The 21938-nt window shown below is 40.2% G+C and overlaps 1 protein-coding gene across 1 annotated transcript; it reads left to right on the forward strand.

The window, feature by feature from the left end:
• Nucleotides 1-6104: 6104 nt before the first annotated feature.
• On the forward strand, nucleotides 6105-21546 carry CHML (CHM like Rab escort protein). The gene is made up of 3 exons (XM_019976475.2): nucleotides 6105-6514; nucleotides 8370-8455; nucleotides 10669-21546. The coding sequence occupies exon 3, from the start codon at nucleotides 11001-11003 to the stop codon at nucleotides 12954-12956; it is 1956 nt and encodes a 651-aa protein (XP_019832034.2). The 5' UTR covers nucleotides 6105-6514; nucleotides 8370-8455; nucleotides 10669-11000; the 3' UTR covers nucleotides 12957-21546.
• Nucleotides 21547-21938: the final 392 nt, after the last annotated feature.

Here is a 21938-nt window from a genome sequence, read left to right on the forward strand (position 1 = left end):
GAAAACCAACTAGGTGGCAATTTCAGTAATCCAAGTAAGAGATGATAGTGGTTTAGATGAAGGTAGGGCTAAGATGTCAGGCTGTATGAAGATAGATATGATAGAATTTGCTGATAGATTAGATGGGGATGTGATAGCAAGAGAAGAATCAAGAATAATTCCAGGGATTCTGGGAGGATAGAATAGTCATTCACTTCTGGGGAGCAAGTCAGTGGGAGAAGGAGATTTTGAGGGGAGAATTAAGAGTTCAATTTGGGATGTGTTAAGTTTGAGATGTCTATTAGATAAACAATTGTGGATATTGAATAGTCAGATGTAAAAATCTAGGGCTTAGGGGAGAGCTTAAAAATCATCAGCACTTGCTCTGCTGTGTATAGTTGCTCAGTCATGTCCAACTCTTTGCAACCCCATGGACGGTAGCCTGTAAGGCTCCTCTGTCCATGGAATTTTCTAGGCAAGAATACTGAAGTGGGCTGGCATTTCCTACTCCAGGCGATCTTCCCAACCCAGGGATTGAACTCACATCTCCTGCATTGGTAGGTGGATTCTTTACCACTAAACCCCTGGGAAGCCACCATCAGCACTTAGGTGGTATTCAAAGCCATTGGACTAGATGAGATCTCCTTGAAGAAACAAAAAAACGGAGGACCAAACCTTGAGCATGCCACTGTTCAGAGGTCAGAGTGATCAGGAAGAACCACTGATGGAAACTGAGTAGGAGTGGCCAGTGAAGTAGGAGTCAAGAGAAAGGAGTATTTCAGAAACCAAGAGCAGAAAGTGTTTTGAAAAGGAAGGAGATGTTGGAAAGACTAATAGTTTACTCAGTAAAGAAATTCAGCTGTAGGTGCAAAGAGAATTGACATTCAGAACTTGAAGGTATGCCAGATTTTCTTAAAAAAAAAAAAAAAATTCAATTACATTCACTAACTTATGTTTCCTAAGACAGAAAATGGTTTAGATATATTTGGCCAGAATTTCCTCAAGGCTTCTTCCTCTTTTCACTGGGGATCAAAGTTTAGACAGGCCTGGGAAAGATTTGCTCCTTGGAGAGAGATTACTTGGTTGAGTAAGGGTCGAAGTTTCCTCTTAGCTGTCATGTGCATGACACAGAAGGCTAAGGGTTATCAGTGATCCCGAACAAGAGTGGCAGATAAAACCTGTCGTCTTGGAGACTTCCCTGGTGGTCCAGTGGCTAAGACTCGGTGCTCCCAATGCAAGGGGCCCAGGTTCAATTCCTGGCCAGGGAACTAGATCCCACATGCTGTGACTAAAGATCCCACTCCAATGCAGCAAAATAAATAAATTAAAAACAAAAAAAAAACCCAAAGCCTGTTTCCATTGACACTGTCATACTTTGTAAAAGATTTGTTTGAAATATAGATTGTAATGAATTAATGCTTCAGTGTGGGAGGATACTAAAATAGACTTCTTTCTGTCTCACCAGAGGTTCCATGGTACAATAGGGTTGAGGAATTCCCCCAGTTTTTTAAAAAAAAAGGGCTATACAGCCCATGAAGGATGATGTACAGAGGCACTGAGAAACCAATTCTTCACACGTAGAAGGCAGGTTCATTACAAGGTTGAGGAGACCTTTAATGAACACCTCCAGACAAAATTTTTAGAGTAGTCATGTGACCATAACTTTGGGAGGAGCTCTATTGGAGAAGACTTCCTGAAGGTCTAGGGACCCTAATCAGGGTGTTAGAGGGAGAACTAAGGCTCCAGCTAACAGAGAGGCACTGCCCCTGTCAACAGAGTTGTGGGAAAAATATCTCCAGTGACCTCAGGTCCTCTAGAGACTCCACAGATCACCCCAGGATAGAAAAAGGCAGACTGAAAATTTGCATAAGCAGAGGGCACCAACATCAGATGGCAGCTTTACCAATCAAGGAAGATTTTCCTCAAAATCCCAGAGGGGCCCAGAGCAGCATCAAAGGTGGTGCTTAAGGAAATGGGAGAAGCTGGTTATTGTTCCCTCCACTCCCACTTCCCCATCCCCCAAAAGTTCTCCAGGCTACAGCACACTCTGTTTTGGAGGGTTGACAGGTGATTTTTCTATGAGTTTTAATGTGTCAGTATTACAATATTCCAGACTTTATATTACTTGAAAGTGATCAGAAAGGCTTTGAGAACTGATAAAATGTCAACCAAGGGCAGTGAAGAATAGGTGGAAAGAAAATATTTGAAATGAGTAGTACCAAAGAGAATAAAATTACTTTTTGCTTGCACTGTGCTGGACAAAGGAGCCTGGCAGGCTACAGTCCATGGGATCGAAAAACAGTTGAACAGGACTTAGCAACTAAACAACATGCTGAGTCCAGCTCACTCGGTAAATTGGTTACATTTGTATATACTGTACTTTTCCTACTTTGGGGGAGTGAGATGCAGGCATAATTAGCATATGCTTTTTATTGCATTAAAATATACATCACATAAAATTTACCGTTTCAATCATTTTAAATGTACAATTCAGTGACATTAAGTAATTCACAATTCTGTGCAACCATCTCTACTATCCATTTCCAGAACATCTGTATCACCCCAAACTGAGGTTCTGTACCCATTAACCACTAATTCCCCATTTCTTCCTCTCCTCTGGTGACTGCTACTCTACTCTCTGTTACTATGAATTTGTCTATTCTAGGTACCTCTTATAAGTGGAATCTACAATACTTGTCCTTTTGTGTCAGCCTTACTTCACTCAGCCTAAGGTTTTCAAGGTTCATCTATGTTGTAGCATGTATTAGAATTTCATTTATTTATATTACTGAGTAACATTCCATTGTATGTACATACCACATTTTTTATTCATCTATTAATGGACATTTGCTTTATTTCCACCTTTTGGCTATTGTGAATAATACTGCTATGAAGACTTGTGTACAAATACATGTTCCAGTCCCTGCTTTCATTTCTTTTGGCTATACTTCTAGGAGCAGAATTACTGGATCACTGATAAATGTGTTTAACTTTCTGAGGAGCTGCCAAGCTGTTTCCACAGTGGCTACACCATTTCACATTCTCAGTAGGGGCACAGCAGGGTTAGTATCCTCCACATTCTTTTAATGCTTTTTAGTTTCCTTTTTGTTGCTGTTTTTAGTTTTTGATAATAGCCATCCTAGTAGGTCTGAAGTGGTATTTCATTGTGGTTTTGATTTTAAAGATCCTTTATTTTAAATTTTATTTAAATTTTAATTAGAAGATGCTCCCAGGAAGGAAAGCTATGACAAACCTAGACAGCAAATTAAAAAGCAGAGACATCACTTTGTGACAAAGGTCTATGTTGTCAAAGCTATGGTTTTTCCAGGAGTCCTATACAGATGTGAGAATTGGACCATTAAGGAGACTAAACACAGAACTGATGCTTTCAAACTATGGTGCTGGAGAAAACTCTTGAGAGTCCCTTGGACAGCAAGGAGATCAAACTAGTCAATCCTAAAGGAAACCAACCATGAATATTCACTGGAAGGACTGATGCTGAAGCTCCAATCCTTTGACCACCTGATGCGAAGAGTCAACTCATTGAAAAAGACACTGATGATGGGAAACACTGAAGGCAAAAGGAGAAGGAGGTGGCAAAGGATGTGAAATGGCTAGACAGCATCACTGACTCAATAGACATGAATTTGAGAAAACTTCAGGAGACAGTGGAGTACAAAGGAGCCTAGCATACTACAGTCCATTTCCTTCCATGGTTGCCATTTCCTTCTCCCTGGATCTTCCCTACCCAGGGATCAAACCTGTGTCTCTTTCATCTTCTGCAATAGGAATCGGATTCTTTACAACTAGTGCCATCTGGGAAACCCCCAGTATAATAGATAACCTTAACAATTCATAGTATTATAAAAAAAAAATCTACCAAAATTCTTAAACATTTACGAAAAGCCTCTTGTTCCTTTTTTCTTTCACTATTATTCCTCTTACATAGGCATTGCCTTGGACTTTAAAGCCAAAGTCATTTTACTAAAATAGCCAAGAAGCTGCGGCCAATCACTGCTCACCTACTTCCCTGCCCTTATTTTGCAATTCTCATTCCACCCAGCCACATTGGTTTCTTTATTTTTCCTCCAATATGTCAAGCATGGACCCACTCCATTACATCTACCCTGTGCCTGTTATACTCAGGGTGGCTATGTGTAACCATGCTGTACAAAATAACAAACTCTTCCCTCCCTCCCAAATACCTTTCATCTGCCTTCAGTTCAGTCACTCAGTTGTGTCTGACTCTTTGTGACCCCATGGACTGCAGCTCGCCAGGCTTCCTTGTCCATCACCAACACTTGGAGCTTACTCAAACTCATGTCCATCGAGTTGGTGATGCCATCCAACAATCTCATCCTCTGTCATCCCCTTCTCCTCCTGCCTTCAATCTTTCCCAGCATCAGGGCCTTTCCCAATGAGTGAGTTCTTCACATCAGGTGGCCAAAGTACTGGAGCTTCAGCTTCAGCATCAGTCCTTCCAATGAATACTCAGGACTTATTTCCTTTAGGAATTAAAAATAATCAGGAATTATCTGCCTTATTTATCTTTTAAAAATTTTTATGTATTTATTTACTTTTGGCTGTGCTGGGTCTTCACTGCTGCGTGAGCAGGGGCTACTCTGTAGTTGCAGGGCTCGGTAGTTGTGGTTCCCAGGCTCTGAAGCATAGGCTCAGGAGTTGTGGCACACAGTGTTAATTGCTGAGGCATGAGGGATCTTTCCCCACCAGGGATCCAACCCTTGTCTACTGCATTGGCAGGTGGATTCTTCACCACTGAGCTACCAGGAAAGCCCTGCCTTATTTTTCTTAAATCCACATTCACAACACTACATATGTACTTAGTTGATAATTGTCTGTTTTCCCAACACCACCACAATGTAAAGTTTATGAGCAGGGACTCAGCACCAAAGAATGATGATACTTTAGGGAAAAATATGAGTCCTTCTTCATTCATTCAACTAATATTTATTGAGACTTTACTGTAGACTAGACAGTAAACATAGTCGACATTAAACATATAGAACTTGTTAAACGGTTGCATAAATCTAAGATACAAAATTATATGTTTTTTTTTTTTTTTTTTTTAAGAAGTGGTTGGGTTAATCTCACAGGTAAGTCCAGACTGGAAGCCTCAAGAACAAATCAAGATTTTGAGGGCAGCACACTGCCCCTCAGCTATTGCTCAATGCACCATGATGGAGAGCCACCCTGCCCTGACATTTAGACCTTACCTCCAAGACACTTGTAATGGGAGTTCACAGACCCTACTCATTCTCAACCCATCTTTTGAATACAGGTGGGAGGAGGCACACACCTTCGTGGAGGGCAGGTCCTTTGCCCTTGAGCAGACACTGTGCAGGCCAGCGGTGCTCAGGACAGCTTGCGGGTCTGAATAGTGACTGCATCCTCCTTGGGCCCTTTGTGGCTTGCGTAGAGGCAGTGGCGCAGCCCTGTAATGACTTTTCGGTTCACAGACCTGTGTTTAACTTGCTATCTTTTCACAGTATAAAAGGTCAGAGGAAGTGTTCTGCTTCAGAGATCACCTCTGCACCTGCTAGATGTGATGTGGAGCTGGAAGGTGATCGTAGCAAGGGCCTTAGTGCCTGGGTGTATCCATTTTTACTGCAGGGAGGACACGAAGGACAATATGAGCAGGCCTGGGGTGCTGCCTGGGTTTGCATTAAATGTGTGACACCATTTGGCAGCGGTTCCTAACAGCTTCCTGGAAGGAGAGAAGCCAAGGCTAGGAGTCGCTCGTGTAACCCCCTCGTGAGCACGTGGTGGGCCAGAAACCCATAAATGTTCCTGAAGGAGTGAGTGAGAGGTGAACGCCAAGAGGTCTTCCGGCTGGGCTGGGGGAGGGGTGGGGATGCGAAGTGAGGAGCCACCGTGGTCGATCTCCCTTCCGGCTCTCATGGACTGGGAGGGCTGGAGCCAGCGTACAGGTTGGGGAGGGAGAAGGGGGCCAAGTGAGCTCGGACTCCGTTAAGACTGCGACAGGGGACGGGATTAGGCGGTGCGCCAGGATGGGTGGGGCTACAAGGCGAGTAGGGGCGGGGCCACAGTGGCAGGAAGGGGCGGGGTTACGAGGCGCGCCGGGGGCGGGGAAAAGGTCCGGAGCCGCATCTAATACCATCTAATGCCGCGGGGCGCCCTGCGCCCCGCCCGGAACCGAGCGCGCCGGCCCCCGTAGTGCCAGCGGGTAGGCGCGGCGGCGGCTGGCGGAAGGGCAGGGTAGTCAAGCCTCACCCTGCCTGTCAGCGAGGGCGCCTACGAGCGCGTGGTGTTTTGCTTGGCTCCGTGGGGCTTCCGGGCGTGGGCAGCAACCTGCTAGTGCTCGTCATCTACCTCAAGTTACCGCGGCTCCGCAGCCCCGCCCGCCTCCTCCTGCTCCACGTCAGCCTCGGCGATCTTCTACCGTCCGTCCTCCAGGCCGCCCTGGCTTTCGCGTTCCCCCTGAGGGGCAGCAGGGTTGGGGGGCACCACGATCGGCGAGTGGGACTGCGAGTGGGCTTCAGCAGCAGCCTGTGAGGTGAGTGGTCGGAGTGGACCTCCCTCCCGCTCCTGCTCTCGGCCCCGCCCCCTCCCGCTTCGGGACTTCAGCCTCGCGGCGGGGCTCCCCTGTGGTCACCTCCCCACTGACCTCTATTCCTCTGACCTCCCCTCCTCCCCAGCCCGACTTTTCCCTCGTGACCTCACCTCTCCCCCATCTCGCCCCCTCCGCGCACCTCTCCTCCTCCCCCGCTGACCTCGTCCTCCTGCGCTCGCTCACCTCCCTCTTTCCCTCTGCTCACCAGGCCCCACGCCCACCCAAACCCCAGCCTGTCTGCAAGCCCCCGCTCCCCGGTGGGCCCAGTTCCTCCATACCCCATCTCTGGTCGCTGTCCTGCTCATCTACTTCTCTGCTTTCTGTCTCCTCATTTAATTCAACAGGGCACGAGACAATGGCTTATACACTTTGAGAAAAGAAATTAAGGGCCGTGGAGTTAAGAGATTCAAGGAAAACGGTGATTGATCTGTGAAAGTTGGAGAGGGTGATGAGATCTAATTCCTATATTAATTTCCTAAAATGAGAGATAGAAACTTAACATAGTCGCGATGTGTAAATTCTTTTTAAAAATTTGCCCATTAGCAGTTGTAAACCTTTGATTGCTTCCTAGGAAGTGAGATAGTTTTATTCAGGTCCTCAGAATGCACACTGGCATGTACCCTATTAGCTATTTTTTCTGTGTTTTCTTCCTTATAGTTTCCAGCACACGAAAGTCCCAGGTGAGATTGCAAATGGATGAGAGAATCCCAACTCAAAATGAACATATAATTAGCTGTGAAACCAGTAGGTTTCATTAAGTAGAACTTGATAATACAATACTCTTAACCCAGATGCAAGATTTAAATCTCACTAACATTTGACATTTTGAAGGATGAACCACCCCGCTGTTTCATTGAAGACATTATTTTCTAAGCTTGAAAAAGAAATTATCATTTTGTATGTGCTCCAGAAATTTCATTTGTACAAAAGTTTGAAATAGAAATGTATATTTCTCAGGTCTTAAATTTCCTTAAAAAAAATCCTGAAATTTATTGATAATTCATTACTGCTTTTATCTTGGCAAGTTTACAAGAATAAAATCGTTGTAGCATTATCAAGAGTATTTTCTTATTCATCAGCCGTCTATGTGATGACAAACCCACATTTTATATTTGTTATGATTCCTTTTTTATATGTTGAGGGACACAAGAAAATATCATAGAAATCATAATTTTATTCGATTGTCTCAATGATTCTAATATTCTACTACTACCTACCCCTTCCCCAATAAGCATTTAAAGTTCTTATCTTCAAGAAGTGCATTTTCTGTGCTGGGAAATTCAGTTTCTATTCTAACTCAGTGCCTGGGAGTTTGGAAACAGGGGTATGGTGAGTTTTTTCTTAGTACCAGCATTTGTTTTCTTCCTCATCCCTTCTATCTTGTGGCCTCACCCTACTGTTTCTCCTTTTCTCTTCCATCCTTTTCCTCCCTCATCATCCCTGCTCCATTCCCACCCCAATCTGAAAGGATTTTCTAAGACTGCTAAAAATGTTCACCACACAGTATTTTGCCTGACCACTACTCTTTCTGGGCATTTAGTTAGTGCTTTCAACAATGACTTTAACCTGCCTTTAAGTTAGAGGTGGAAACTCTGGGACAGAACGTTCTGAGTCTTGTTCAAGCCCTGGGAGACAGGTCAATAGTGGATTATGATAGAGCTGAAAACATTTTTGTTGTTTAATTGCTAAGTCGTGTTTGACTCTATTGTGACCCTGTGGACTATAGCCCACCAGGCTTCACTGTCCATGGGATTTCCCAGGCAAGAATACTGGAGTGGGTTGCCACTTTCTTCCCCAGGGGATCTTCTCAACCCAGGGATGGAACCTGTGTCTCCTGCACTGACCGGCGGATTCTGGAGTAAATTCCAAACATTGTGCTTCTAGGTAAGAGTTAAAGATAAAGAGAGGGAGGGTGCTTTCCTCATTGTTAGCCCTAAGCAAGAACTAACTAACCCTGGAGTAGTGAAGGGCAGGACATTCTAAAATATCAAAAGTGACTGCTTACTTCAGAGGCTTCTAGAGAGGCTGCTCTGTCAAGTGGAAAGACCACTGGCCTGATGGTATGAGCATGGGTCCCACTCAATCCTGTGGCTAACCCGTCATGTGGACTCTCCCAGTCACTTAATCTCTCCAGCCATCAGTTCTCTTACCTGGGGTTACAGGGTAATTGAGCTAAATGTTCTTTAAGGTTGTCCTGTCCTGCCTTGTGTTACGAGAATTCCTTTGATACCTGTAGGTTAGGAGGTGGCTGGTTTCAGCACTTATGGCTTATATCCTCTCTTACTCGCAAACCTCTGCTATATCCCCTTCTAAGCCAAAAATAGGTACATACTATGGTTACGCTTCTTCACATACCCTCATGGGTTCTGTCTTCCTCTCCACACTCTGCAGGAAAAAAGCAGAATAAGTAATTCACATATGTGTGTGTATATATATATATATATATATATATATATGAGTAGGCCAGGCAACCACTTCATTCTGTGCTCAATTCCTGGTTTCTTAGGGAGTGCTGAAAGCAAGTGGAATCCCTAGTATTCTTCAGGCAGAGGCTTTGACCAGACAAGACTATGAAGATTGCCATCTCATTTGAACTGGCAATTCAGTGAATTCGTCACTTTAAGTTCCAATTGAATGGCTTGTTATATGGGTATCCAGGATAATTAGTCATCTCAGCCTAGGCAGACCCAGTGTGCACTGATCTAGGTTTCAGTAAGTGTAGCAGTAGGAAAAATCAGAGCTTAAGAAACTTACTCTTACCATGCAACGATGAGTGATAGAAAGGCCATCAAGCATGTGGTGTGTGTAATACTTCCAGGTGACTTTGCCTTTCAGCCCTTTGGCTATTGCACCTCTGGCAACACCTACCACCATGCAGGTGTTCTGCACATGGAATACAACCAGAATGATGCTACAGATTAACAGGAGAGACTTTCTTTACTACCACCTCCTACCCCTTCAAAAATAAGAACAACAAACAACATGCTAATCTTGGCAGAGGATGTTTAGACAGACCTTCATCTTGAGATGAAGAGATTCAGTCTCAGAGCTAGGGTCTTATAAAATGCACGTCACCCTATGGTGACGTGGGTTTTAGAAGCTGTACTTCAGTCACTCGGTTGTGTCCGACTCCTTGTTGACCCCGTGGACTGCAGCACGCCAGGCTTCCCTGTCCTTCGCTGTTTCCCAGAGTTTGCTCAAACTCATGTCCATTAAGTCAGTGATGCCATCCAACCATCTCATCGTCTTGTTGTCTCCTTCTCCTCCTGCCCTCAGTCTTTCCCAGCATCAAGATCTTTTCTGATGAGTCAGCTCTTTGTATCAAGTGGCCAAAGATTGGAGCTTCAGCTTCAGCATCAGTCCTTCCAATGAAGTAGATGTTATTTTATATTGCAGTGTTTTAACATATGGACCCAGGACTTTTCCTTTTTAACTTACACCTAAAAAACACACCTGTGCATATGCACATTTATATAAGGATTCTTACAAATACATTTTCAGTAGACTAATTCTTTTATATACCTAAACATTTTAATATGCTATTTTATTGAATTAATCCTTTTCTGATTATAGCAGTGGCCCATTCAATTGAAATAGTCTCATGTTGTTCCCATGAGAGCCTAAAGGTGGGTGGGGCATGAGAAAGTCTTCTGTTCATTTGTCTTAGAAGCATCCACAGACTGTATGGGCCACAGAAATATGCATAATCATAGCAGCGTGCACATAATATATAGTATGTTTCCATAAACAGTGGAACCACCTGTTCCTTGCAATTTAATCTCCTAGTTGTGCACCATTTATTCAAATACTTAAAACCAAAAGTTATAGAATTGTATTATACTAATTCTTTATTTTTGTGGGATGTTGTTATATCCATTCTTCATTGTTGAATTGCCTGACTTGGAGGAGTCTATATCTTTTGCTTATTTTCAAGAAGTTAGAAAACATGTGAGAAAGCATGTAATGACTTGCTTTAGTAGAATCTTATGTCCTGATATCAAGTTGTGCTCCATAGGATTATAATTATTGATGCTTGAAATTATTATTCTCTTAGTATTGTTAATAATTGTATTCTTTCTTGAATTTTCTCCTTTCAGAGCAGAATTCCAGTCACAAATGCATATGTGATACATTTTGACATTCACTGCTAAGATGAAACACAGAAATGAACACCGTATACTTGTTTTATTATTCTCAGATATGATTAGATGTACTTTATCATGGTTTTATGCTACTGACCTATAAGAAAATAATTCTAAAAAAGGATAGCAGTTGAATACCTGGGACCTGCAACTTCAGTATTTCTGGGATGATCTGGAATATCACAAGGAGAGATTTTATTACAGTGTAGTCACACCTTCTCCGAACCCTCATCCCAGATTCGTATACATTTTCTTCATTAGACGTTGTCACCAGACACTTTTCCAGGATGGCCAACAGTCTCCCAACAGAATTTGATGTGATAGTGATGGGGACAGGTCTGCCTGAATCCATCCTTGCCGCTGCATGTTCCAGAAGTGGTCAAAGGGTTCTGCATCTCGATTCAAGAAGTTACTATGGGGGAAACTGGGCTAGTTTCAGCTTTCCAGGATTGCTGTCCTGGTTGAAGGAACATCAGCAAAACAGTGACACTGGGGAGGAAAGCCCTGCTGCATGGCAAGACATGATCCATGAAACAGAAGAAGCCATCCCTCTTTGCAAGAAGGATGAAACCATTCAACACGCCGAAGTTTTTTGTTATGCCAGTCAGGGCATGGATGGCAATATTGAAGAGCTTAGTGCCCTGCAGAAAAATCCTTCTTGTGTAGCATCTAGTACCCTCATAAAACCTCTGGATTCTGCATGCTTGTCTGAGGAAACACACTCATCACACATTACTAGCTATGAAGTGCCTACACAAGACACTCCAAAAAACAATGAAGAAATAACTGATACGGCAGAAACTTCTGTGAAAGAAGAATATTGTGGGTATGATACTTATAAACACACAGTTTCAGATGGCACTAAAGATGAAATCAAACCTGTACTGGAAGACAACAGTGTGCCACCAAAGAGAAAAAGGATTGCTTACTCTCAAATAGTTAAAGAAGGCAGGAGGTTTAATATTGATCTGTCATCGAAGCTGCTTTATTCTCAAGGACTGTTAATTGATCTGTTAATCAAATCAAATGTTAGTCGTTATGCTGAATTTAAAAATGTCACTAGAATTCTTGCATTTCGAGAAGGAAAAGTAGAGCAGGTGCCTTGTTCCAGAGCAGATGTCTTTAATAGCAAAGAGCTCACTATGGTTGAAAAGAGGATGCTAATGAAATTTCTTACATTTTGTTTAGATTATGAACAACATCCTGAGGAATACCAAGCTTTCACACAATGCTCATTTTCAGAGTACTTGAAAACCAAAAACTTAACCCCCAGCCTCCAGCATTTTATACTTCACTCGATTGCCATGATGTCAGAATCCTCTTGCACTACAGTAGATGGCCTTAAAGCAACAAAAACCTTTCTTCAGTGTCTTGGACGGTTTGGCAACACTCCCTTTTTATTTCCCTTATATGGCCAAGGTGAAATTCCCCAGTGTTTCTGCAGGATGTGTGCAGTTTTCGGTGGGATATATTGTCTTCGCCATAAAGTACAATGCCTTGTAGTTGACAGAGAATCTGGAAGATGTAAAGCAATTATAGATCACCTTGGTCAAAGGATAAATGCTAAATATTTCATTGTGGAAGATAGTTACCTGTCTGAGGAAACATGTTCGAGTGTGCAGTACAAGCAGATATCCAGGGCAGTGCTCATTACAGATCAGTCTGTCCTAAAGACAGATTCAGATCAGCAGATTTCCATTTTGATAGTACCTCCGGTGGAACCAGGAGCACATGCTGTCCGAATCATTGAATTGTGTTCTTCAACCATGACATGCATGAAAGACACCTACCTGGTACATCTGACCTGTTCATCTTCCAAAACAGCAAGAGAAGACTTAGAATCAGTGGTGAAGAAATTATTCACCCCGTATTCTGAGACAGAAGTAGACAAGGAAGAACTTCCAAAGCCAGGACTCTTGTGGGCTCTTTATTTTAACATGAGAGATTCCTCGGGAGTCAGCCGTAGCTCATATAATGGCTTGCCTCCCAACGTTTATGTCTGCACTGGGCCTGACTGTGGACTCGGAAGTGAGCATGCCGTCAAGCAAGCTGAAACACTCTTCCACGAGATCTTTCCAAGTGAAGAATTCTGCCCCCCACCTCCAAATCCGGAAGACATTTTCTTTGACGGTGATGAAAAGCCATCAGAGCCTCTTGGAACCAATAATATAGTAATGGCCAAACTAGAATCCTCTGAGGGAAGCAAAAACCTAGAAAGTTCAGGGAAGCACCTTCAAAATTAGAAAAAAAAAACAAACTGGAAATGCTACTTTGGGCCTTCATCCTGGCATCAGAATATTCTCATTTAAAGGACAGTTTCCTATATGAGTAATTAGATGTGGTTATATGATGAATGCCATGCAGATGTTGTCTATAATTCTCTTTGTGACTTTTAGTCATTGGATGCCTTTGTTAACCTATCAATGACGGATGTATTGGTTATTGGACTTGTTTTTGTTTCAGAATGGGCTCCATGACCCAGAATTAGCTTTATTTTAGTACTGGGTATATATGTGAGAGTTCCGTGTTAGCAATGGTGCTTAAAGGAAGATGATATTATATCTGCTGATTATCTTCAAATTTTATTATTGTCTACAGAACGGTGATATCGAAGGAATATTTAAATTATTTTTACAGCTATTACAGTTGCTACCACCTCTGAGTAGTGAAACACAGAGGAAATTACGTGGGTCTTTTGTTTATAATATAAACATACAGATATCGTGGCAGCAATAGCAACTAATGCAAGTGCCAATGTGATAAAATATGTTTGTAATTGTTGGAAGAATAGTTTTGCATGATCTTTTATTTGTGAAGGTGATGTTTAGAATGCATCTTGCAGTTTAATTCTCCTGCTTGACCCTTGTAATCAATGAGGTAGTGATGTCATCCCAGTCATACATTGGAAAGAGTCAGAGAGTTCAGTTAGTAGTTGCAAAGCTCATTCTTGGGAGATTTGGTCCAAAGAAAATCTAGGGGGAAAGATTAGTTCTGGTTCAATACTTCAGAAAATTTATGCAGAGCACTGCTCTGGCACCTAAAAGAAAAGAACTTCTAAGTAATTCAGGCTAAAGAAAAAATAAACTGCTCCAGGAAAAGATATTTCAGAATGCCTATTCTGAAATTGCTAAGGAGAAACTTGAGTGAAACATTTTTAACCTGGGAATACAGATGGTTTTAAAAATCCATCTGTGAGTAGATTTCCCAAGATTTCACAATGAAAGTGAAGTATATCATTTTGTTGGCCCCACCACTTTAATTAGTAACACTACAGTTGTTAGTAAATCAGAGGAAGCTTTACCATGCCCCTTTGGTTGTGTCCCAGCAAGTAACAAGGTGGACGCCTTCATAATCAGCTCCTGCCTCTTAGCTGTTATCTAGAAGATAGAAACATTTTTTTCCAGAACCACCAGAAGTTATAAAGCTGCTTATATTCTAGCAGGGCAAGCTTGTGGAACTGTCAGAAAAAGTAAACTTCCTTCCTAAGTCACCATTTCCATTCCTCAGAGAATGATAATCCTATAGGAAATAAGCCCTTTAATTATGATTTTTTGCCCGGGAACAGAGCATTTACTATGTGCTACGCACTCCAGTACTCTTGCCTGGCAAATCCCATGGACGGAGGAGCCTGGTGGGCTGCAGTCCATTGGGTCGCTAGGAGTCGGACACCACTGAGCAACTTCACTTTCAATTTTCACTTTCATGCATTGGAGAAGGAAATGGCAACCCACTCCAGTGTTCTTGGCTGGTGAATCCCAGGGATGGGGGAGCCTGCTGGGCTGCCGTCTCTCGGATTGCACAGAGTCGGACACGACTGAAGCTACTTAGCAGCAGCAGCAGCAGCACGCACTTATTGTACTCTCTCATTATAGTTTCTCAACAACTCTGTGAGGCAGATAATACATTTTCAGAGAGAAAATAAAGACAATAATTCACTCTGATTCGTGGCAGAGCCAACATTGAAATCCAGGCTTTCATGATTTCAAAATCTTTCAACCTCTGTTAACTGTTAGAAGAGTATAGGTGCTAAAGGAGAAAGAAAAGATTACTGGCTCATGAGAACCAGTCTAGCATTGCTAGTGAAGCAAAGTAGGCAGACAGCTTATTACTGAGTCAGAGAAATAGGAAAGTAAAGATTAATTAAAAATGCATGTAACTTAGAGCTGTGAATCTCACTCTAGTAGAATTTGTCTAAGCTTTAACACAATTATTTTAAATTTACCTTTTGATTATGATGTTATAAAAAGTAACGTGTTACTAGGGCAAAGTACGCTCTAAATAGACTTTTGTTGCTCTTCTGTATGTGAGAAAAATGAAACAAGAACAATTTAAGTAAATTTCAACTTACTGAAGTAGAGAAGTCATGAATTGATATTAATATATATATTTTGAATCTAGCAAATCTGTTATTGGTTGGCTTCTAGGCTTATACTTATCAAAACAAATGAAATGTCTGAAATAGACCTAAAAATTAGTTATTAAAATGTAAAAGAATTTGAGATGTTAAATTAAATGGAAGTGAAGGTAATCCAGACCTATTGAAAATATTTTAATTTCAATATGAGGAATATTTTTATTCATAAGAATTTGAGAATATCAGTGAGATGTTGCAAAAGATGATAGAACCATAGTAATAGAAACAGGAAAATGTTAGATAAAATCAGTGTTTTAAAAACTAAGAAATGAATTTATTACTTTCCTACTTGAATACAAATAAATTGGAAATAAATTATTACCGAAGAAAAGCATTTTAAAAATTAGAGGAGAGTATAATTTTTTTTTCATCCTTTTTTTTTTTTAAAGATTTATTTTTGATATGGACCATTTTTTTAAAGCCTTACTGAATTTGTTACAATATTGCTTCCTTTTTATTTTTTGATTTTTGGCTGTGAGGCATATGAGTAGGATCTTAGCTCCCCAACCAGAAATTGAACTCACACCTCCTGCATTGGAAGGAAAGTCTTAACCACTGGATCACTAGGGAAGTCCCAACCTAGTATGATTTTCTGACAAACCCATTTTACTCTTATGGGCTTATTGGTGAACTTTTTCAAATGTTCAAAGAATAAATAATATCTATGTACTAGAAAGATGATATACTAACACTTACATTTTGAAGTTAATATCGCCTCAGTACTAGGAGGAAACATTTTGAAAAGGGTCTCATCTGAACAAATGCAAAATATTAGCAAATGAAAAATAGTTCTGAACAAATGCAAAATATTAGCAAATGAAAAATAGTTATTTACTGTCACTCAGAATTATGCGGTTAGTGTTCAACAGAATAACCATTAAATCAATATCAACAGAACGAAGTAGTAAAAATTCAAGGAACTAACTACAGGTAACTTTAAAAATACTAATAAAAATATTTATTTATCTCTGTTAATGACTTTGTGGCTTCTCATTGTGATAAGTAATTATTAAAACCAAGAACTTATATCATTCCTGTTAGGGGAAAATAAGAATTCTCAACCAGAAATTAAATAATCTTGGCACTATTTTTTATATATAGTTGAAGAAAACTCATCATTGTAATAAATCCTTAATAAGCATATGTAAATGAGAAAGATAAGGAGAGCACAAATTTTTTTCTATTAGTATGGCTTTTAAATTAGTGAAACTAATCATAAACATAAAAGTATCATAAACATAAAAGTATCATAAACATAAAAGACTAATTCAGAAAATTGCAGGATATATAACATTTAAAAATTAATCTTATTTCTAGATTCCAACAATGATAAGCTACATTAAAGTGCTTGGGTATTAGTATATGCAAGCCATTTAAAGAAAGTTACACAACTGTGTTGGGATAAATTTAGAAAGATGCTTATACAGAAGCAGATTGAAGGAACTACATCCTAGTGTAATGGAAGGGAAGTAAATAGGAATCTGAAAACCAAAATTGTAGTCCTCACCTTACTACTTAGAGTTGTATAATCGTGGGAAAATCATGCCTACTTTTCATTTCATCATCTATAAAGTAGAAATAATGTTTTCAGAATTATTGTGAGGACTAATGTAAATGAAATTATGTCCAAAGAACTGGCAGTAAGGTGAAGTTAGTACGTAAATTTGCTACACTTCCACTTAACATGGATGGATGGATGATTTATATAATTTGACAGAATTATGATAATTTAGGCTAATAAGCAAGCAAAGATATGTCTTTTTAACTTTAGGAGGAAAAAGGGATTCTTGCATCCCAAGAGATGGGGTAAAACCTACCTGCATTATACAAGGATAAAGTACTCTATTTTTTAAAAGGTAAATGCAAATCCATAAGGCTTACTAGGCAAATTTATGAAAGAATTAAGTTCAAACAAGATAACAAATAGAAGTTAATTCTTAGAATGATATTCAGATTGCCTAATATTAAAAATGCAAACTAAGCAACTTTGACGTAGTTCATGCAAAAAAATTTTAATTGCATGTATCCTCATACCAGTGGCATTATTATATTCATTTTTTGAAGAACTATTTAGAAAAATATAATAACCCTATAACCAGTCTGTCTTTTGATAGATGGAATTTACTCTGAGTAGCATATGCCCAGGAAAATATTTTAAAAGAAAAAATGCTATTTGTATAAAGATATTTCTAGTGAGTGCATTTATTTGAATTTCTAAAAGAGCCCAGTAATTGGGAACTGGATAAGTAAATTTTCATGTATTGCTATTGCTTTCATAGACTGTTAAATAGCCATTAATAATATTGATATATGTAAAACTGTATGGGACATGTTTAAATGAGCCTCGAAAGTGTTAAGTTATTGTATTTACTGATTGTGTAAAAATTGAGGTCTCTACGTTAGAAAGAATCAGCATAAAATATTGTAATTAGAGTGTAACATTAAGAGGCCCTTTTCTATAAAATATTGATGTGTGAAATAAAAAATAAAAGATTAATTGATAAAATGGTTTACTGAATTAGAGACAGTATTATTGGTTTCTTTGAAACTTCTAAAATCCTCCTCTAAATTAAAAAAATATATTTAAATGTTAGTGTCAAAAGATAATCTTCAGAGGCATGGACAGGTTTTCCAGCTCTTGTGGTCAAGATGGATTTTGTGTCTTATGTATCTTTCCTCAGTTGCCCAGCATTAAGGTATCCTATGACTATAAATAGACTTTTTTCCCTGCAATGGTAACCTCAGAACCAGAGGTGGAAATAATAGAAATGATACTAATACATTCCAGGACATCAGCATGAAGCCATTGTATTAAACACACATTGTATTGACACATTCACACAATACACATATTGTATTCACACATTAAAGTGTGTGAAAGTCGCTCAGTTGTGTCCGACTCTTTGTGACCCTATGGACTGTACAATCCATGGAATTCTCCAGGCCACAATACTGGAGTGGGTAGCCGTTCTGTTCTTTCCCTTCTCTGGATCTTCCCAACCCAGGGATTGAACCCAGGTCTTCCACATTGCAGGCGGATTCTTAACCAGCTGAACCACAAGGGAAGCCCCACACTAATTAAAAGTATCACCCCATATCCAAGAACAAACTTCATTTTGGAGTCTTGGAGGCCAGGGGAATGAAAGTTGGGTTTAGACCGGCAGTGAGAAATGAAATATTCCCTACCATATCAGTAAACAAGGATGTCACAGTCACTGTAGTCCTCCAATGTGAGCTGGTGAGCCTCATGGGCACTTAGGAAGGAGAATAGGAGCCATCAGACCACACCAGTTCCTATGGTGAGCCCTGAGGGAAGGAAGCTCAGGATGTGGAAACACAGGCTACTGTCCTGGATAGCAGTGAGCCCAGACTCTTGCATCTTCCCACACATGCTGCTGCTGCTGCTAAGTCGCTTCAGTCGTGTCCAACTCTGTGCGACCCCATAGACGGCAGCCCACCAGGCTCCCCCCTCCCTGGGATTCTCCAGGCAAGAACACTGGAGTGGGTTGCCATTTCCTTCTCCAATGCGTGAAAGTGAAAAGTGAAAGGGAAGTCGTTCAGTCGTGTCTGACTCCTAGCGACCCCATGGACTGCAGCCCACCAGGCTCCTCTGTCCATGGGATTTTCCAGGCAAGAGTACTGGAGTGGGGTGCCATTGCCTTCCCACACATAGAAAAGCACTAAATTCCTCAACTTAGTATATCTGGTTTTCTTTAATTAACAATAATCTTTTGATGTTCATGCTACCTGCTCTTTGTTACAAAGCTTCCATATAACCTGGCTCCTCCCCTCACCTCCTCGGAGCAGTTCTATCAGAGTTACTTGAGATGCTGTCTCACAGGCTTGAAGTTCTAAGAAGTCTTGCTGAATAAATCATAACACTCAATTTTTAGGTTGTAAATATTTTTTAAGTCAGCAGTAGTGGCCAAGCCTGTGCCTGAGGAGTGTTTTCAGGGAGACTGGTGCCAGGGAGAGATCTCAGGGTACTGAGGATGCTGGCAGACTCTTTCTTATCAATCTGAGAGATCCAAATCAAGGTGATTTAATTCAACAAACAAAACCAAATCAAGGTGATTTAATTCAAACAAACAGTTTGAACCTCAATTGTGGGTTATGAATTTGCATTGTTCTAGGGATTAGAAATAGGAAAATAAATGACAGATTCCCTGTAGCTGAGCACCAGTCCCTTAGAGGATGTGTGTTTTATTTTATCTTAATTTTTCTATCAATCATACTCCCCATTATAACCACCTCCTCTCTCTCCCTCCACCCCAGAAGAAAAGGTAAAACAAAAATGTGATTTGTGATGCATGTACCAGGGGGTACCAAAATCTTTGATTATGCAGTTGGAAACAAGTAGCTTAATAAAAGTTAAAAGGTAGATCAGTTAATACTTTCTGAAATCTTTTTCAGTTAACATTCAGTTAATTAATTTTCTGCCATTAATCAGAAGCTTTCTGGCCTGCCTGGGGAATGGAGTGAGGAGACGGTATGAAAGATTGGTTAGGGTCCCAGAAGCCCAAAGTGTTAAGAGGTCAGGGAGTAGAAGTACAAAGAAATCAAAATGAGAGAAGCAGATCACAAAGTTTCAAAACCAAAAATATTCTGATTAGGATAGTTTTACCTACCTTAGTCTTGGCAAGAAATTTGGAAGTCATGGTTTTATTGCATTAGAGTAGTTGCTTCACTTTTGAAGATTTAAACATTTTTATTTCAGTATTTTTACTCTCAGAAAGGGACATTGTTTCCAGTGTAGTTCTTACTCCTTTAGCCAACAACCATATGTATATGATTCCTTGGGCTTCCTTGGTGGCTCAGGGAATGAGGGCTCAACCGAGGGCTTCCCTGGTGGCTCAGATGGTTAAGCCTGTACGGCAGGAGACCTGGGTTCGATCCCTGGGTTGGGAAGATCCCCTGGAGAAGGAAATAGCAACCCACTCCAGTACCCTTGCCTGGAAAATCCAATGGACAGAGGAGCCTGGTACAGTTCGTGGGGTCGCAGAGAGTCAGACACGACTGAGTGACTTCAGTATATGTATATTCACATTTCAACAGCAGGGGGCACAGTACCTCCAGCTTTCTGTAAGGCATGAACAAAGATGCTGAGTGATTCAGCTGAAAGAATTTAACGTGAGTATTAACAATTCTGCTACAGCATTTGTAGGATTTTTTCTCCTAACAATTACATTTTTTATATGAACTTCAGGACAAGTGTGTAAGGTAAGATAGGGCAGATATTTATATCTGTTTTACAGATAAGACTTGGAAGAATTAAGTGACTTGACTTGCCTGGACTCTCTCCTAGTAAATATTCAGATCCGTTAAGTAGAATTGAGATGTAGCTTCTGCTTTGCCTTCATTCAAGATGGTTATTTATTGCATATAAAAATGCACAGCACATCACTATTTTAAAAGTGGTTGTTTCTAGAATACATTTATTTTTTAACAAATAAATCATCTTATAAATTACAATTTGTGTAATTAAACAGAGTCAACTAGAATTGGAAGAAGAAGGGAGTTTAAGCTCACACCTGAAATCAAAGCAAACTGTTTCTCCTGTTTTTATGTCAAGAGCTTCATTTCTATAATATAGTATTTTTATTTGTTTCTGTTGATATCCTATAATTTTGACATTTGCTTGTTATATAGGTTTTTAATCCTTAGTACATGAATAAAGGGATAGATATCAGAGGAAAAGACATGACTTTGGATTTGAAGGTGCAAGGTTGACAAAGTGTAGTAGGAAGATAAATATGTGTTTGTAATTCAGTCAGAAGGAAATATATATTTAGGCATTTTACAGTTTTAAAGAAACAGGAATCCTAGGGGATACTAGTGCAGTGGGGTTTATGTCAATTCTTTTGATTATAGGTCATAAAATTAATGCCCCTGGGCATCCCATTTCTGTTTGACACTTTTACTTGCTCATTCATTCATCTTGAGAAATGGAATATTTCCTGCCATATCAGTAAACAAGGATGTGGTGACCAGGAACGCCAGCCGTCATGGATGGAGAGCTGGTGACCCCTGAGGGAACTCAGGAAGGAAAGAATACCTGCCCTCTTACAGCCATCAGTCACTCCCTTCCATGAGCCCTGAGGAATGTCAGGACATGAAAACAAGATACTGGCCCCAGAGAGCTGAGGTGCCTATCAAAGGAATTATTTCAGTGAGTCCATTCTCTTGCATCGTCCAATACATAGAAAAGTGCTAAATCCCACTACTTTGGATATCTGGTTTTCTTTAACAATAATCTTTTGCTGTTCCTGACTACCTGCACTTTATTGCAAAATTTCCATGTAACCTGACTCCTCCCCTTGTTTCCTTGAAGCAGTTCTCTCAGGGTTGCTTGAGATGCTGTCTCCCAGGCTTGAAGTCCTAAAAATTCTCACCAAATAAAACATAACTCTCAACTTTTAGGTTGTGGATATTTTTTAAGTCTACAATCTCATACATATAAAAATAAGAACAGAAATATTATGAATCAGTATGGGGAAGTATTAATTTTACTTCATTATAATTTCATTATATGTGTTTATCTTTAATTGATTGGTACAAAGACTTTGTACTAAATAAACCATCCATATGGTTGGAAGACTAAATAAATATATGGGTGGAAGACTAAATTTCAGTAATGAAGAAATTTGGGGGAATGGACTGCTGAGGGAGAAGCAGGAAATCTTGTCTTTAGCTAATTAATGTAGTTGTTAAGTTCCTAAAATGATTTAAGTGAAGTATTAAAAAAAGCTGTAAGTCCTTTTGTTCCTTTAACAATTCTATTTTATGACTACACGCCATTATTTGCAATGCC

Source organism: Bos indicus, chromosome 16, assembly GCF_029378745.1.
Source record: "Bos indicus isolate NIAB-ARS_2022 breed Sahiwal x Tharparkar chromosome 16, NIAB-ARS_B.indTharparkar_mat_pri_1.0, whole genome shotgun sequence".
Taxonomy (NCBI): domain Eukaryota; kingdom Metazoa; phylum Chordata; class Mammalia; order Artiodactyla; family Bovidae; genus Bos; species Bos indicus.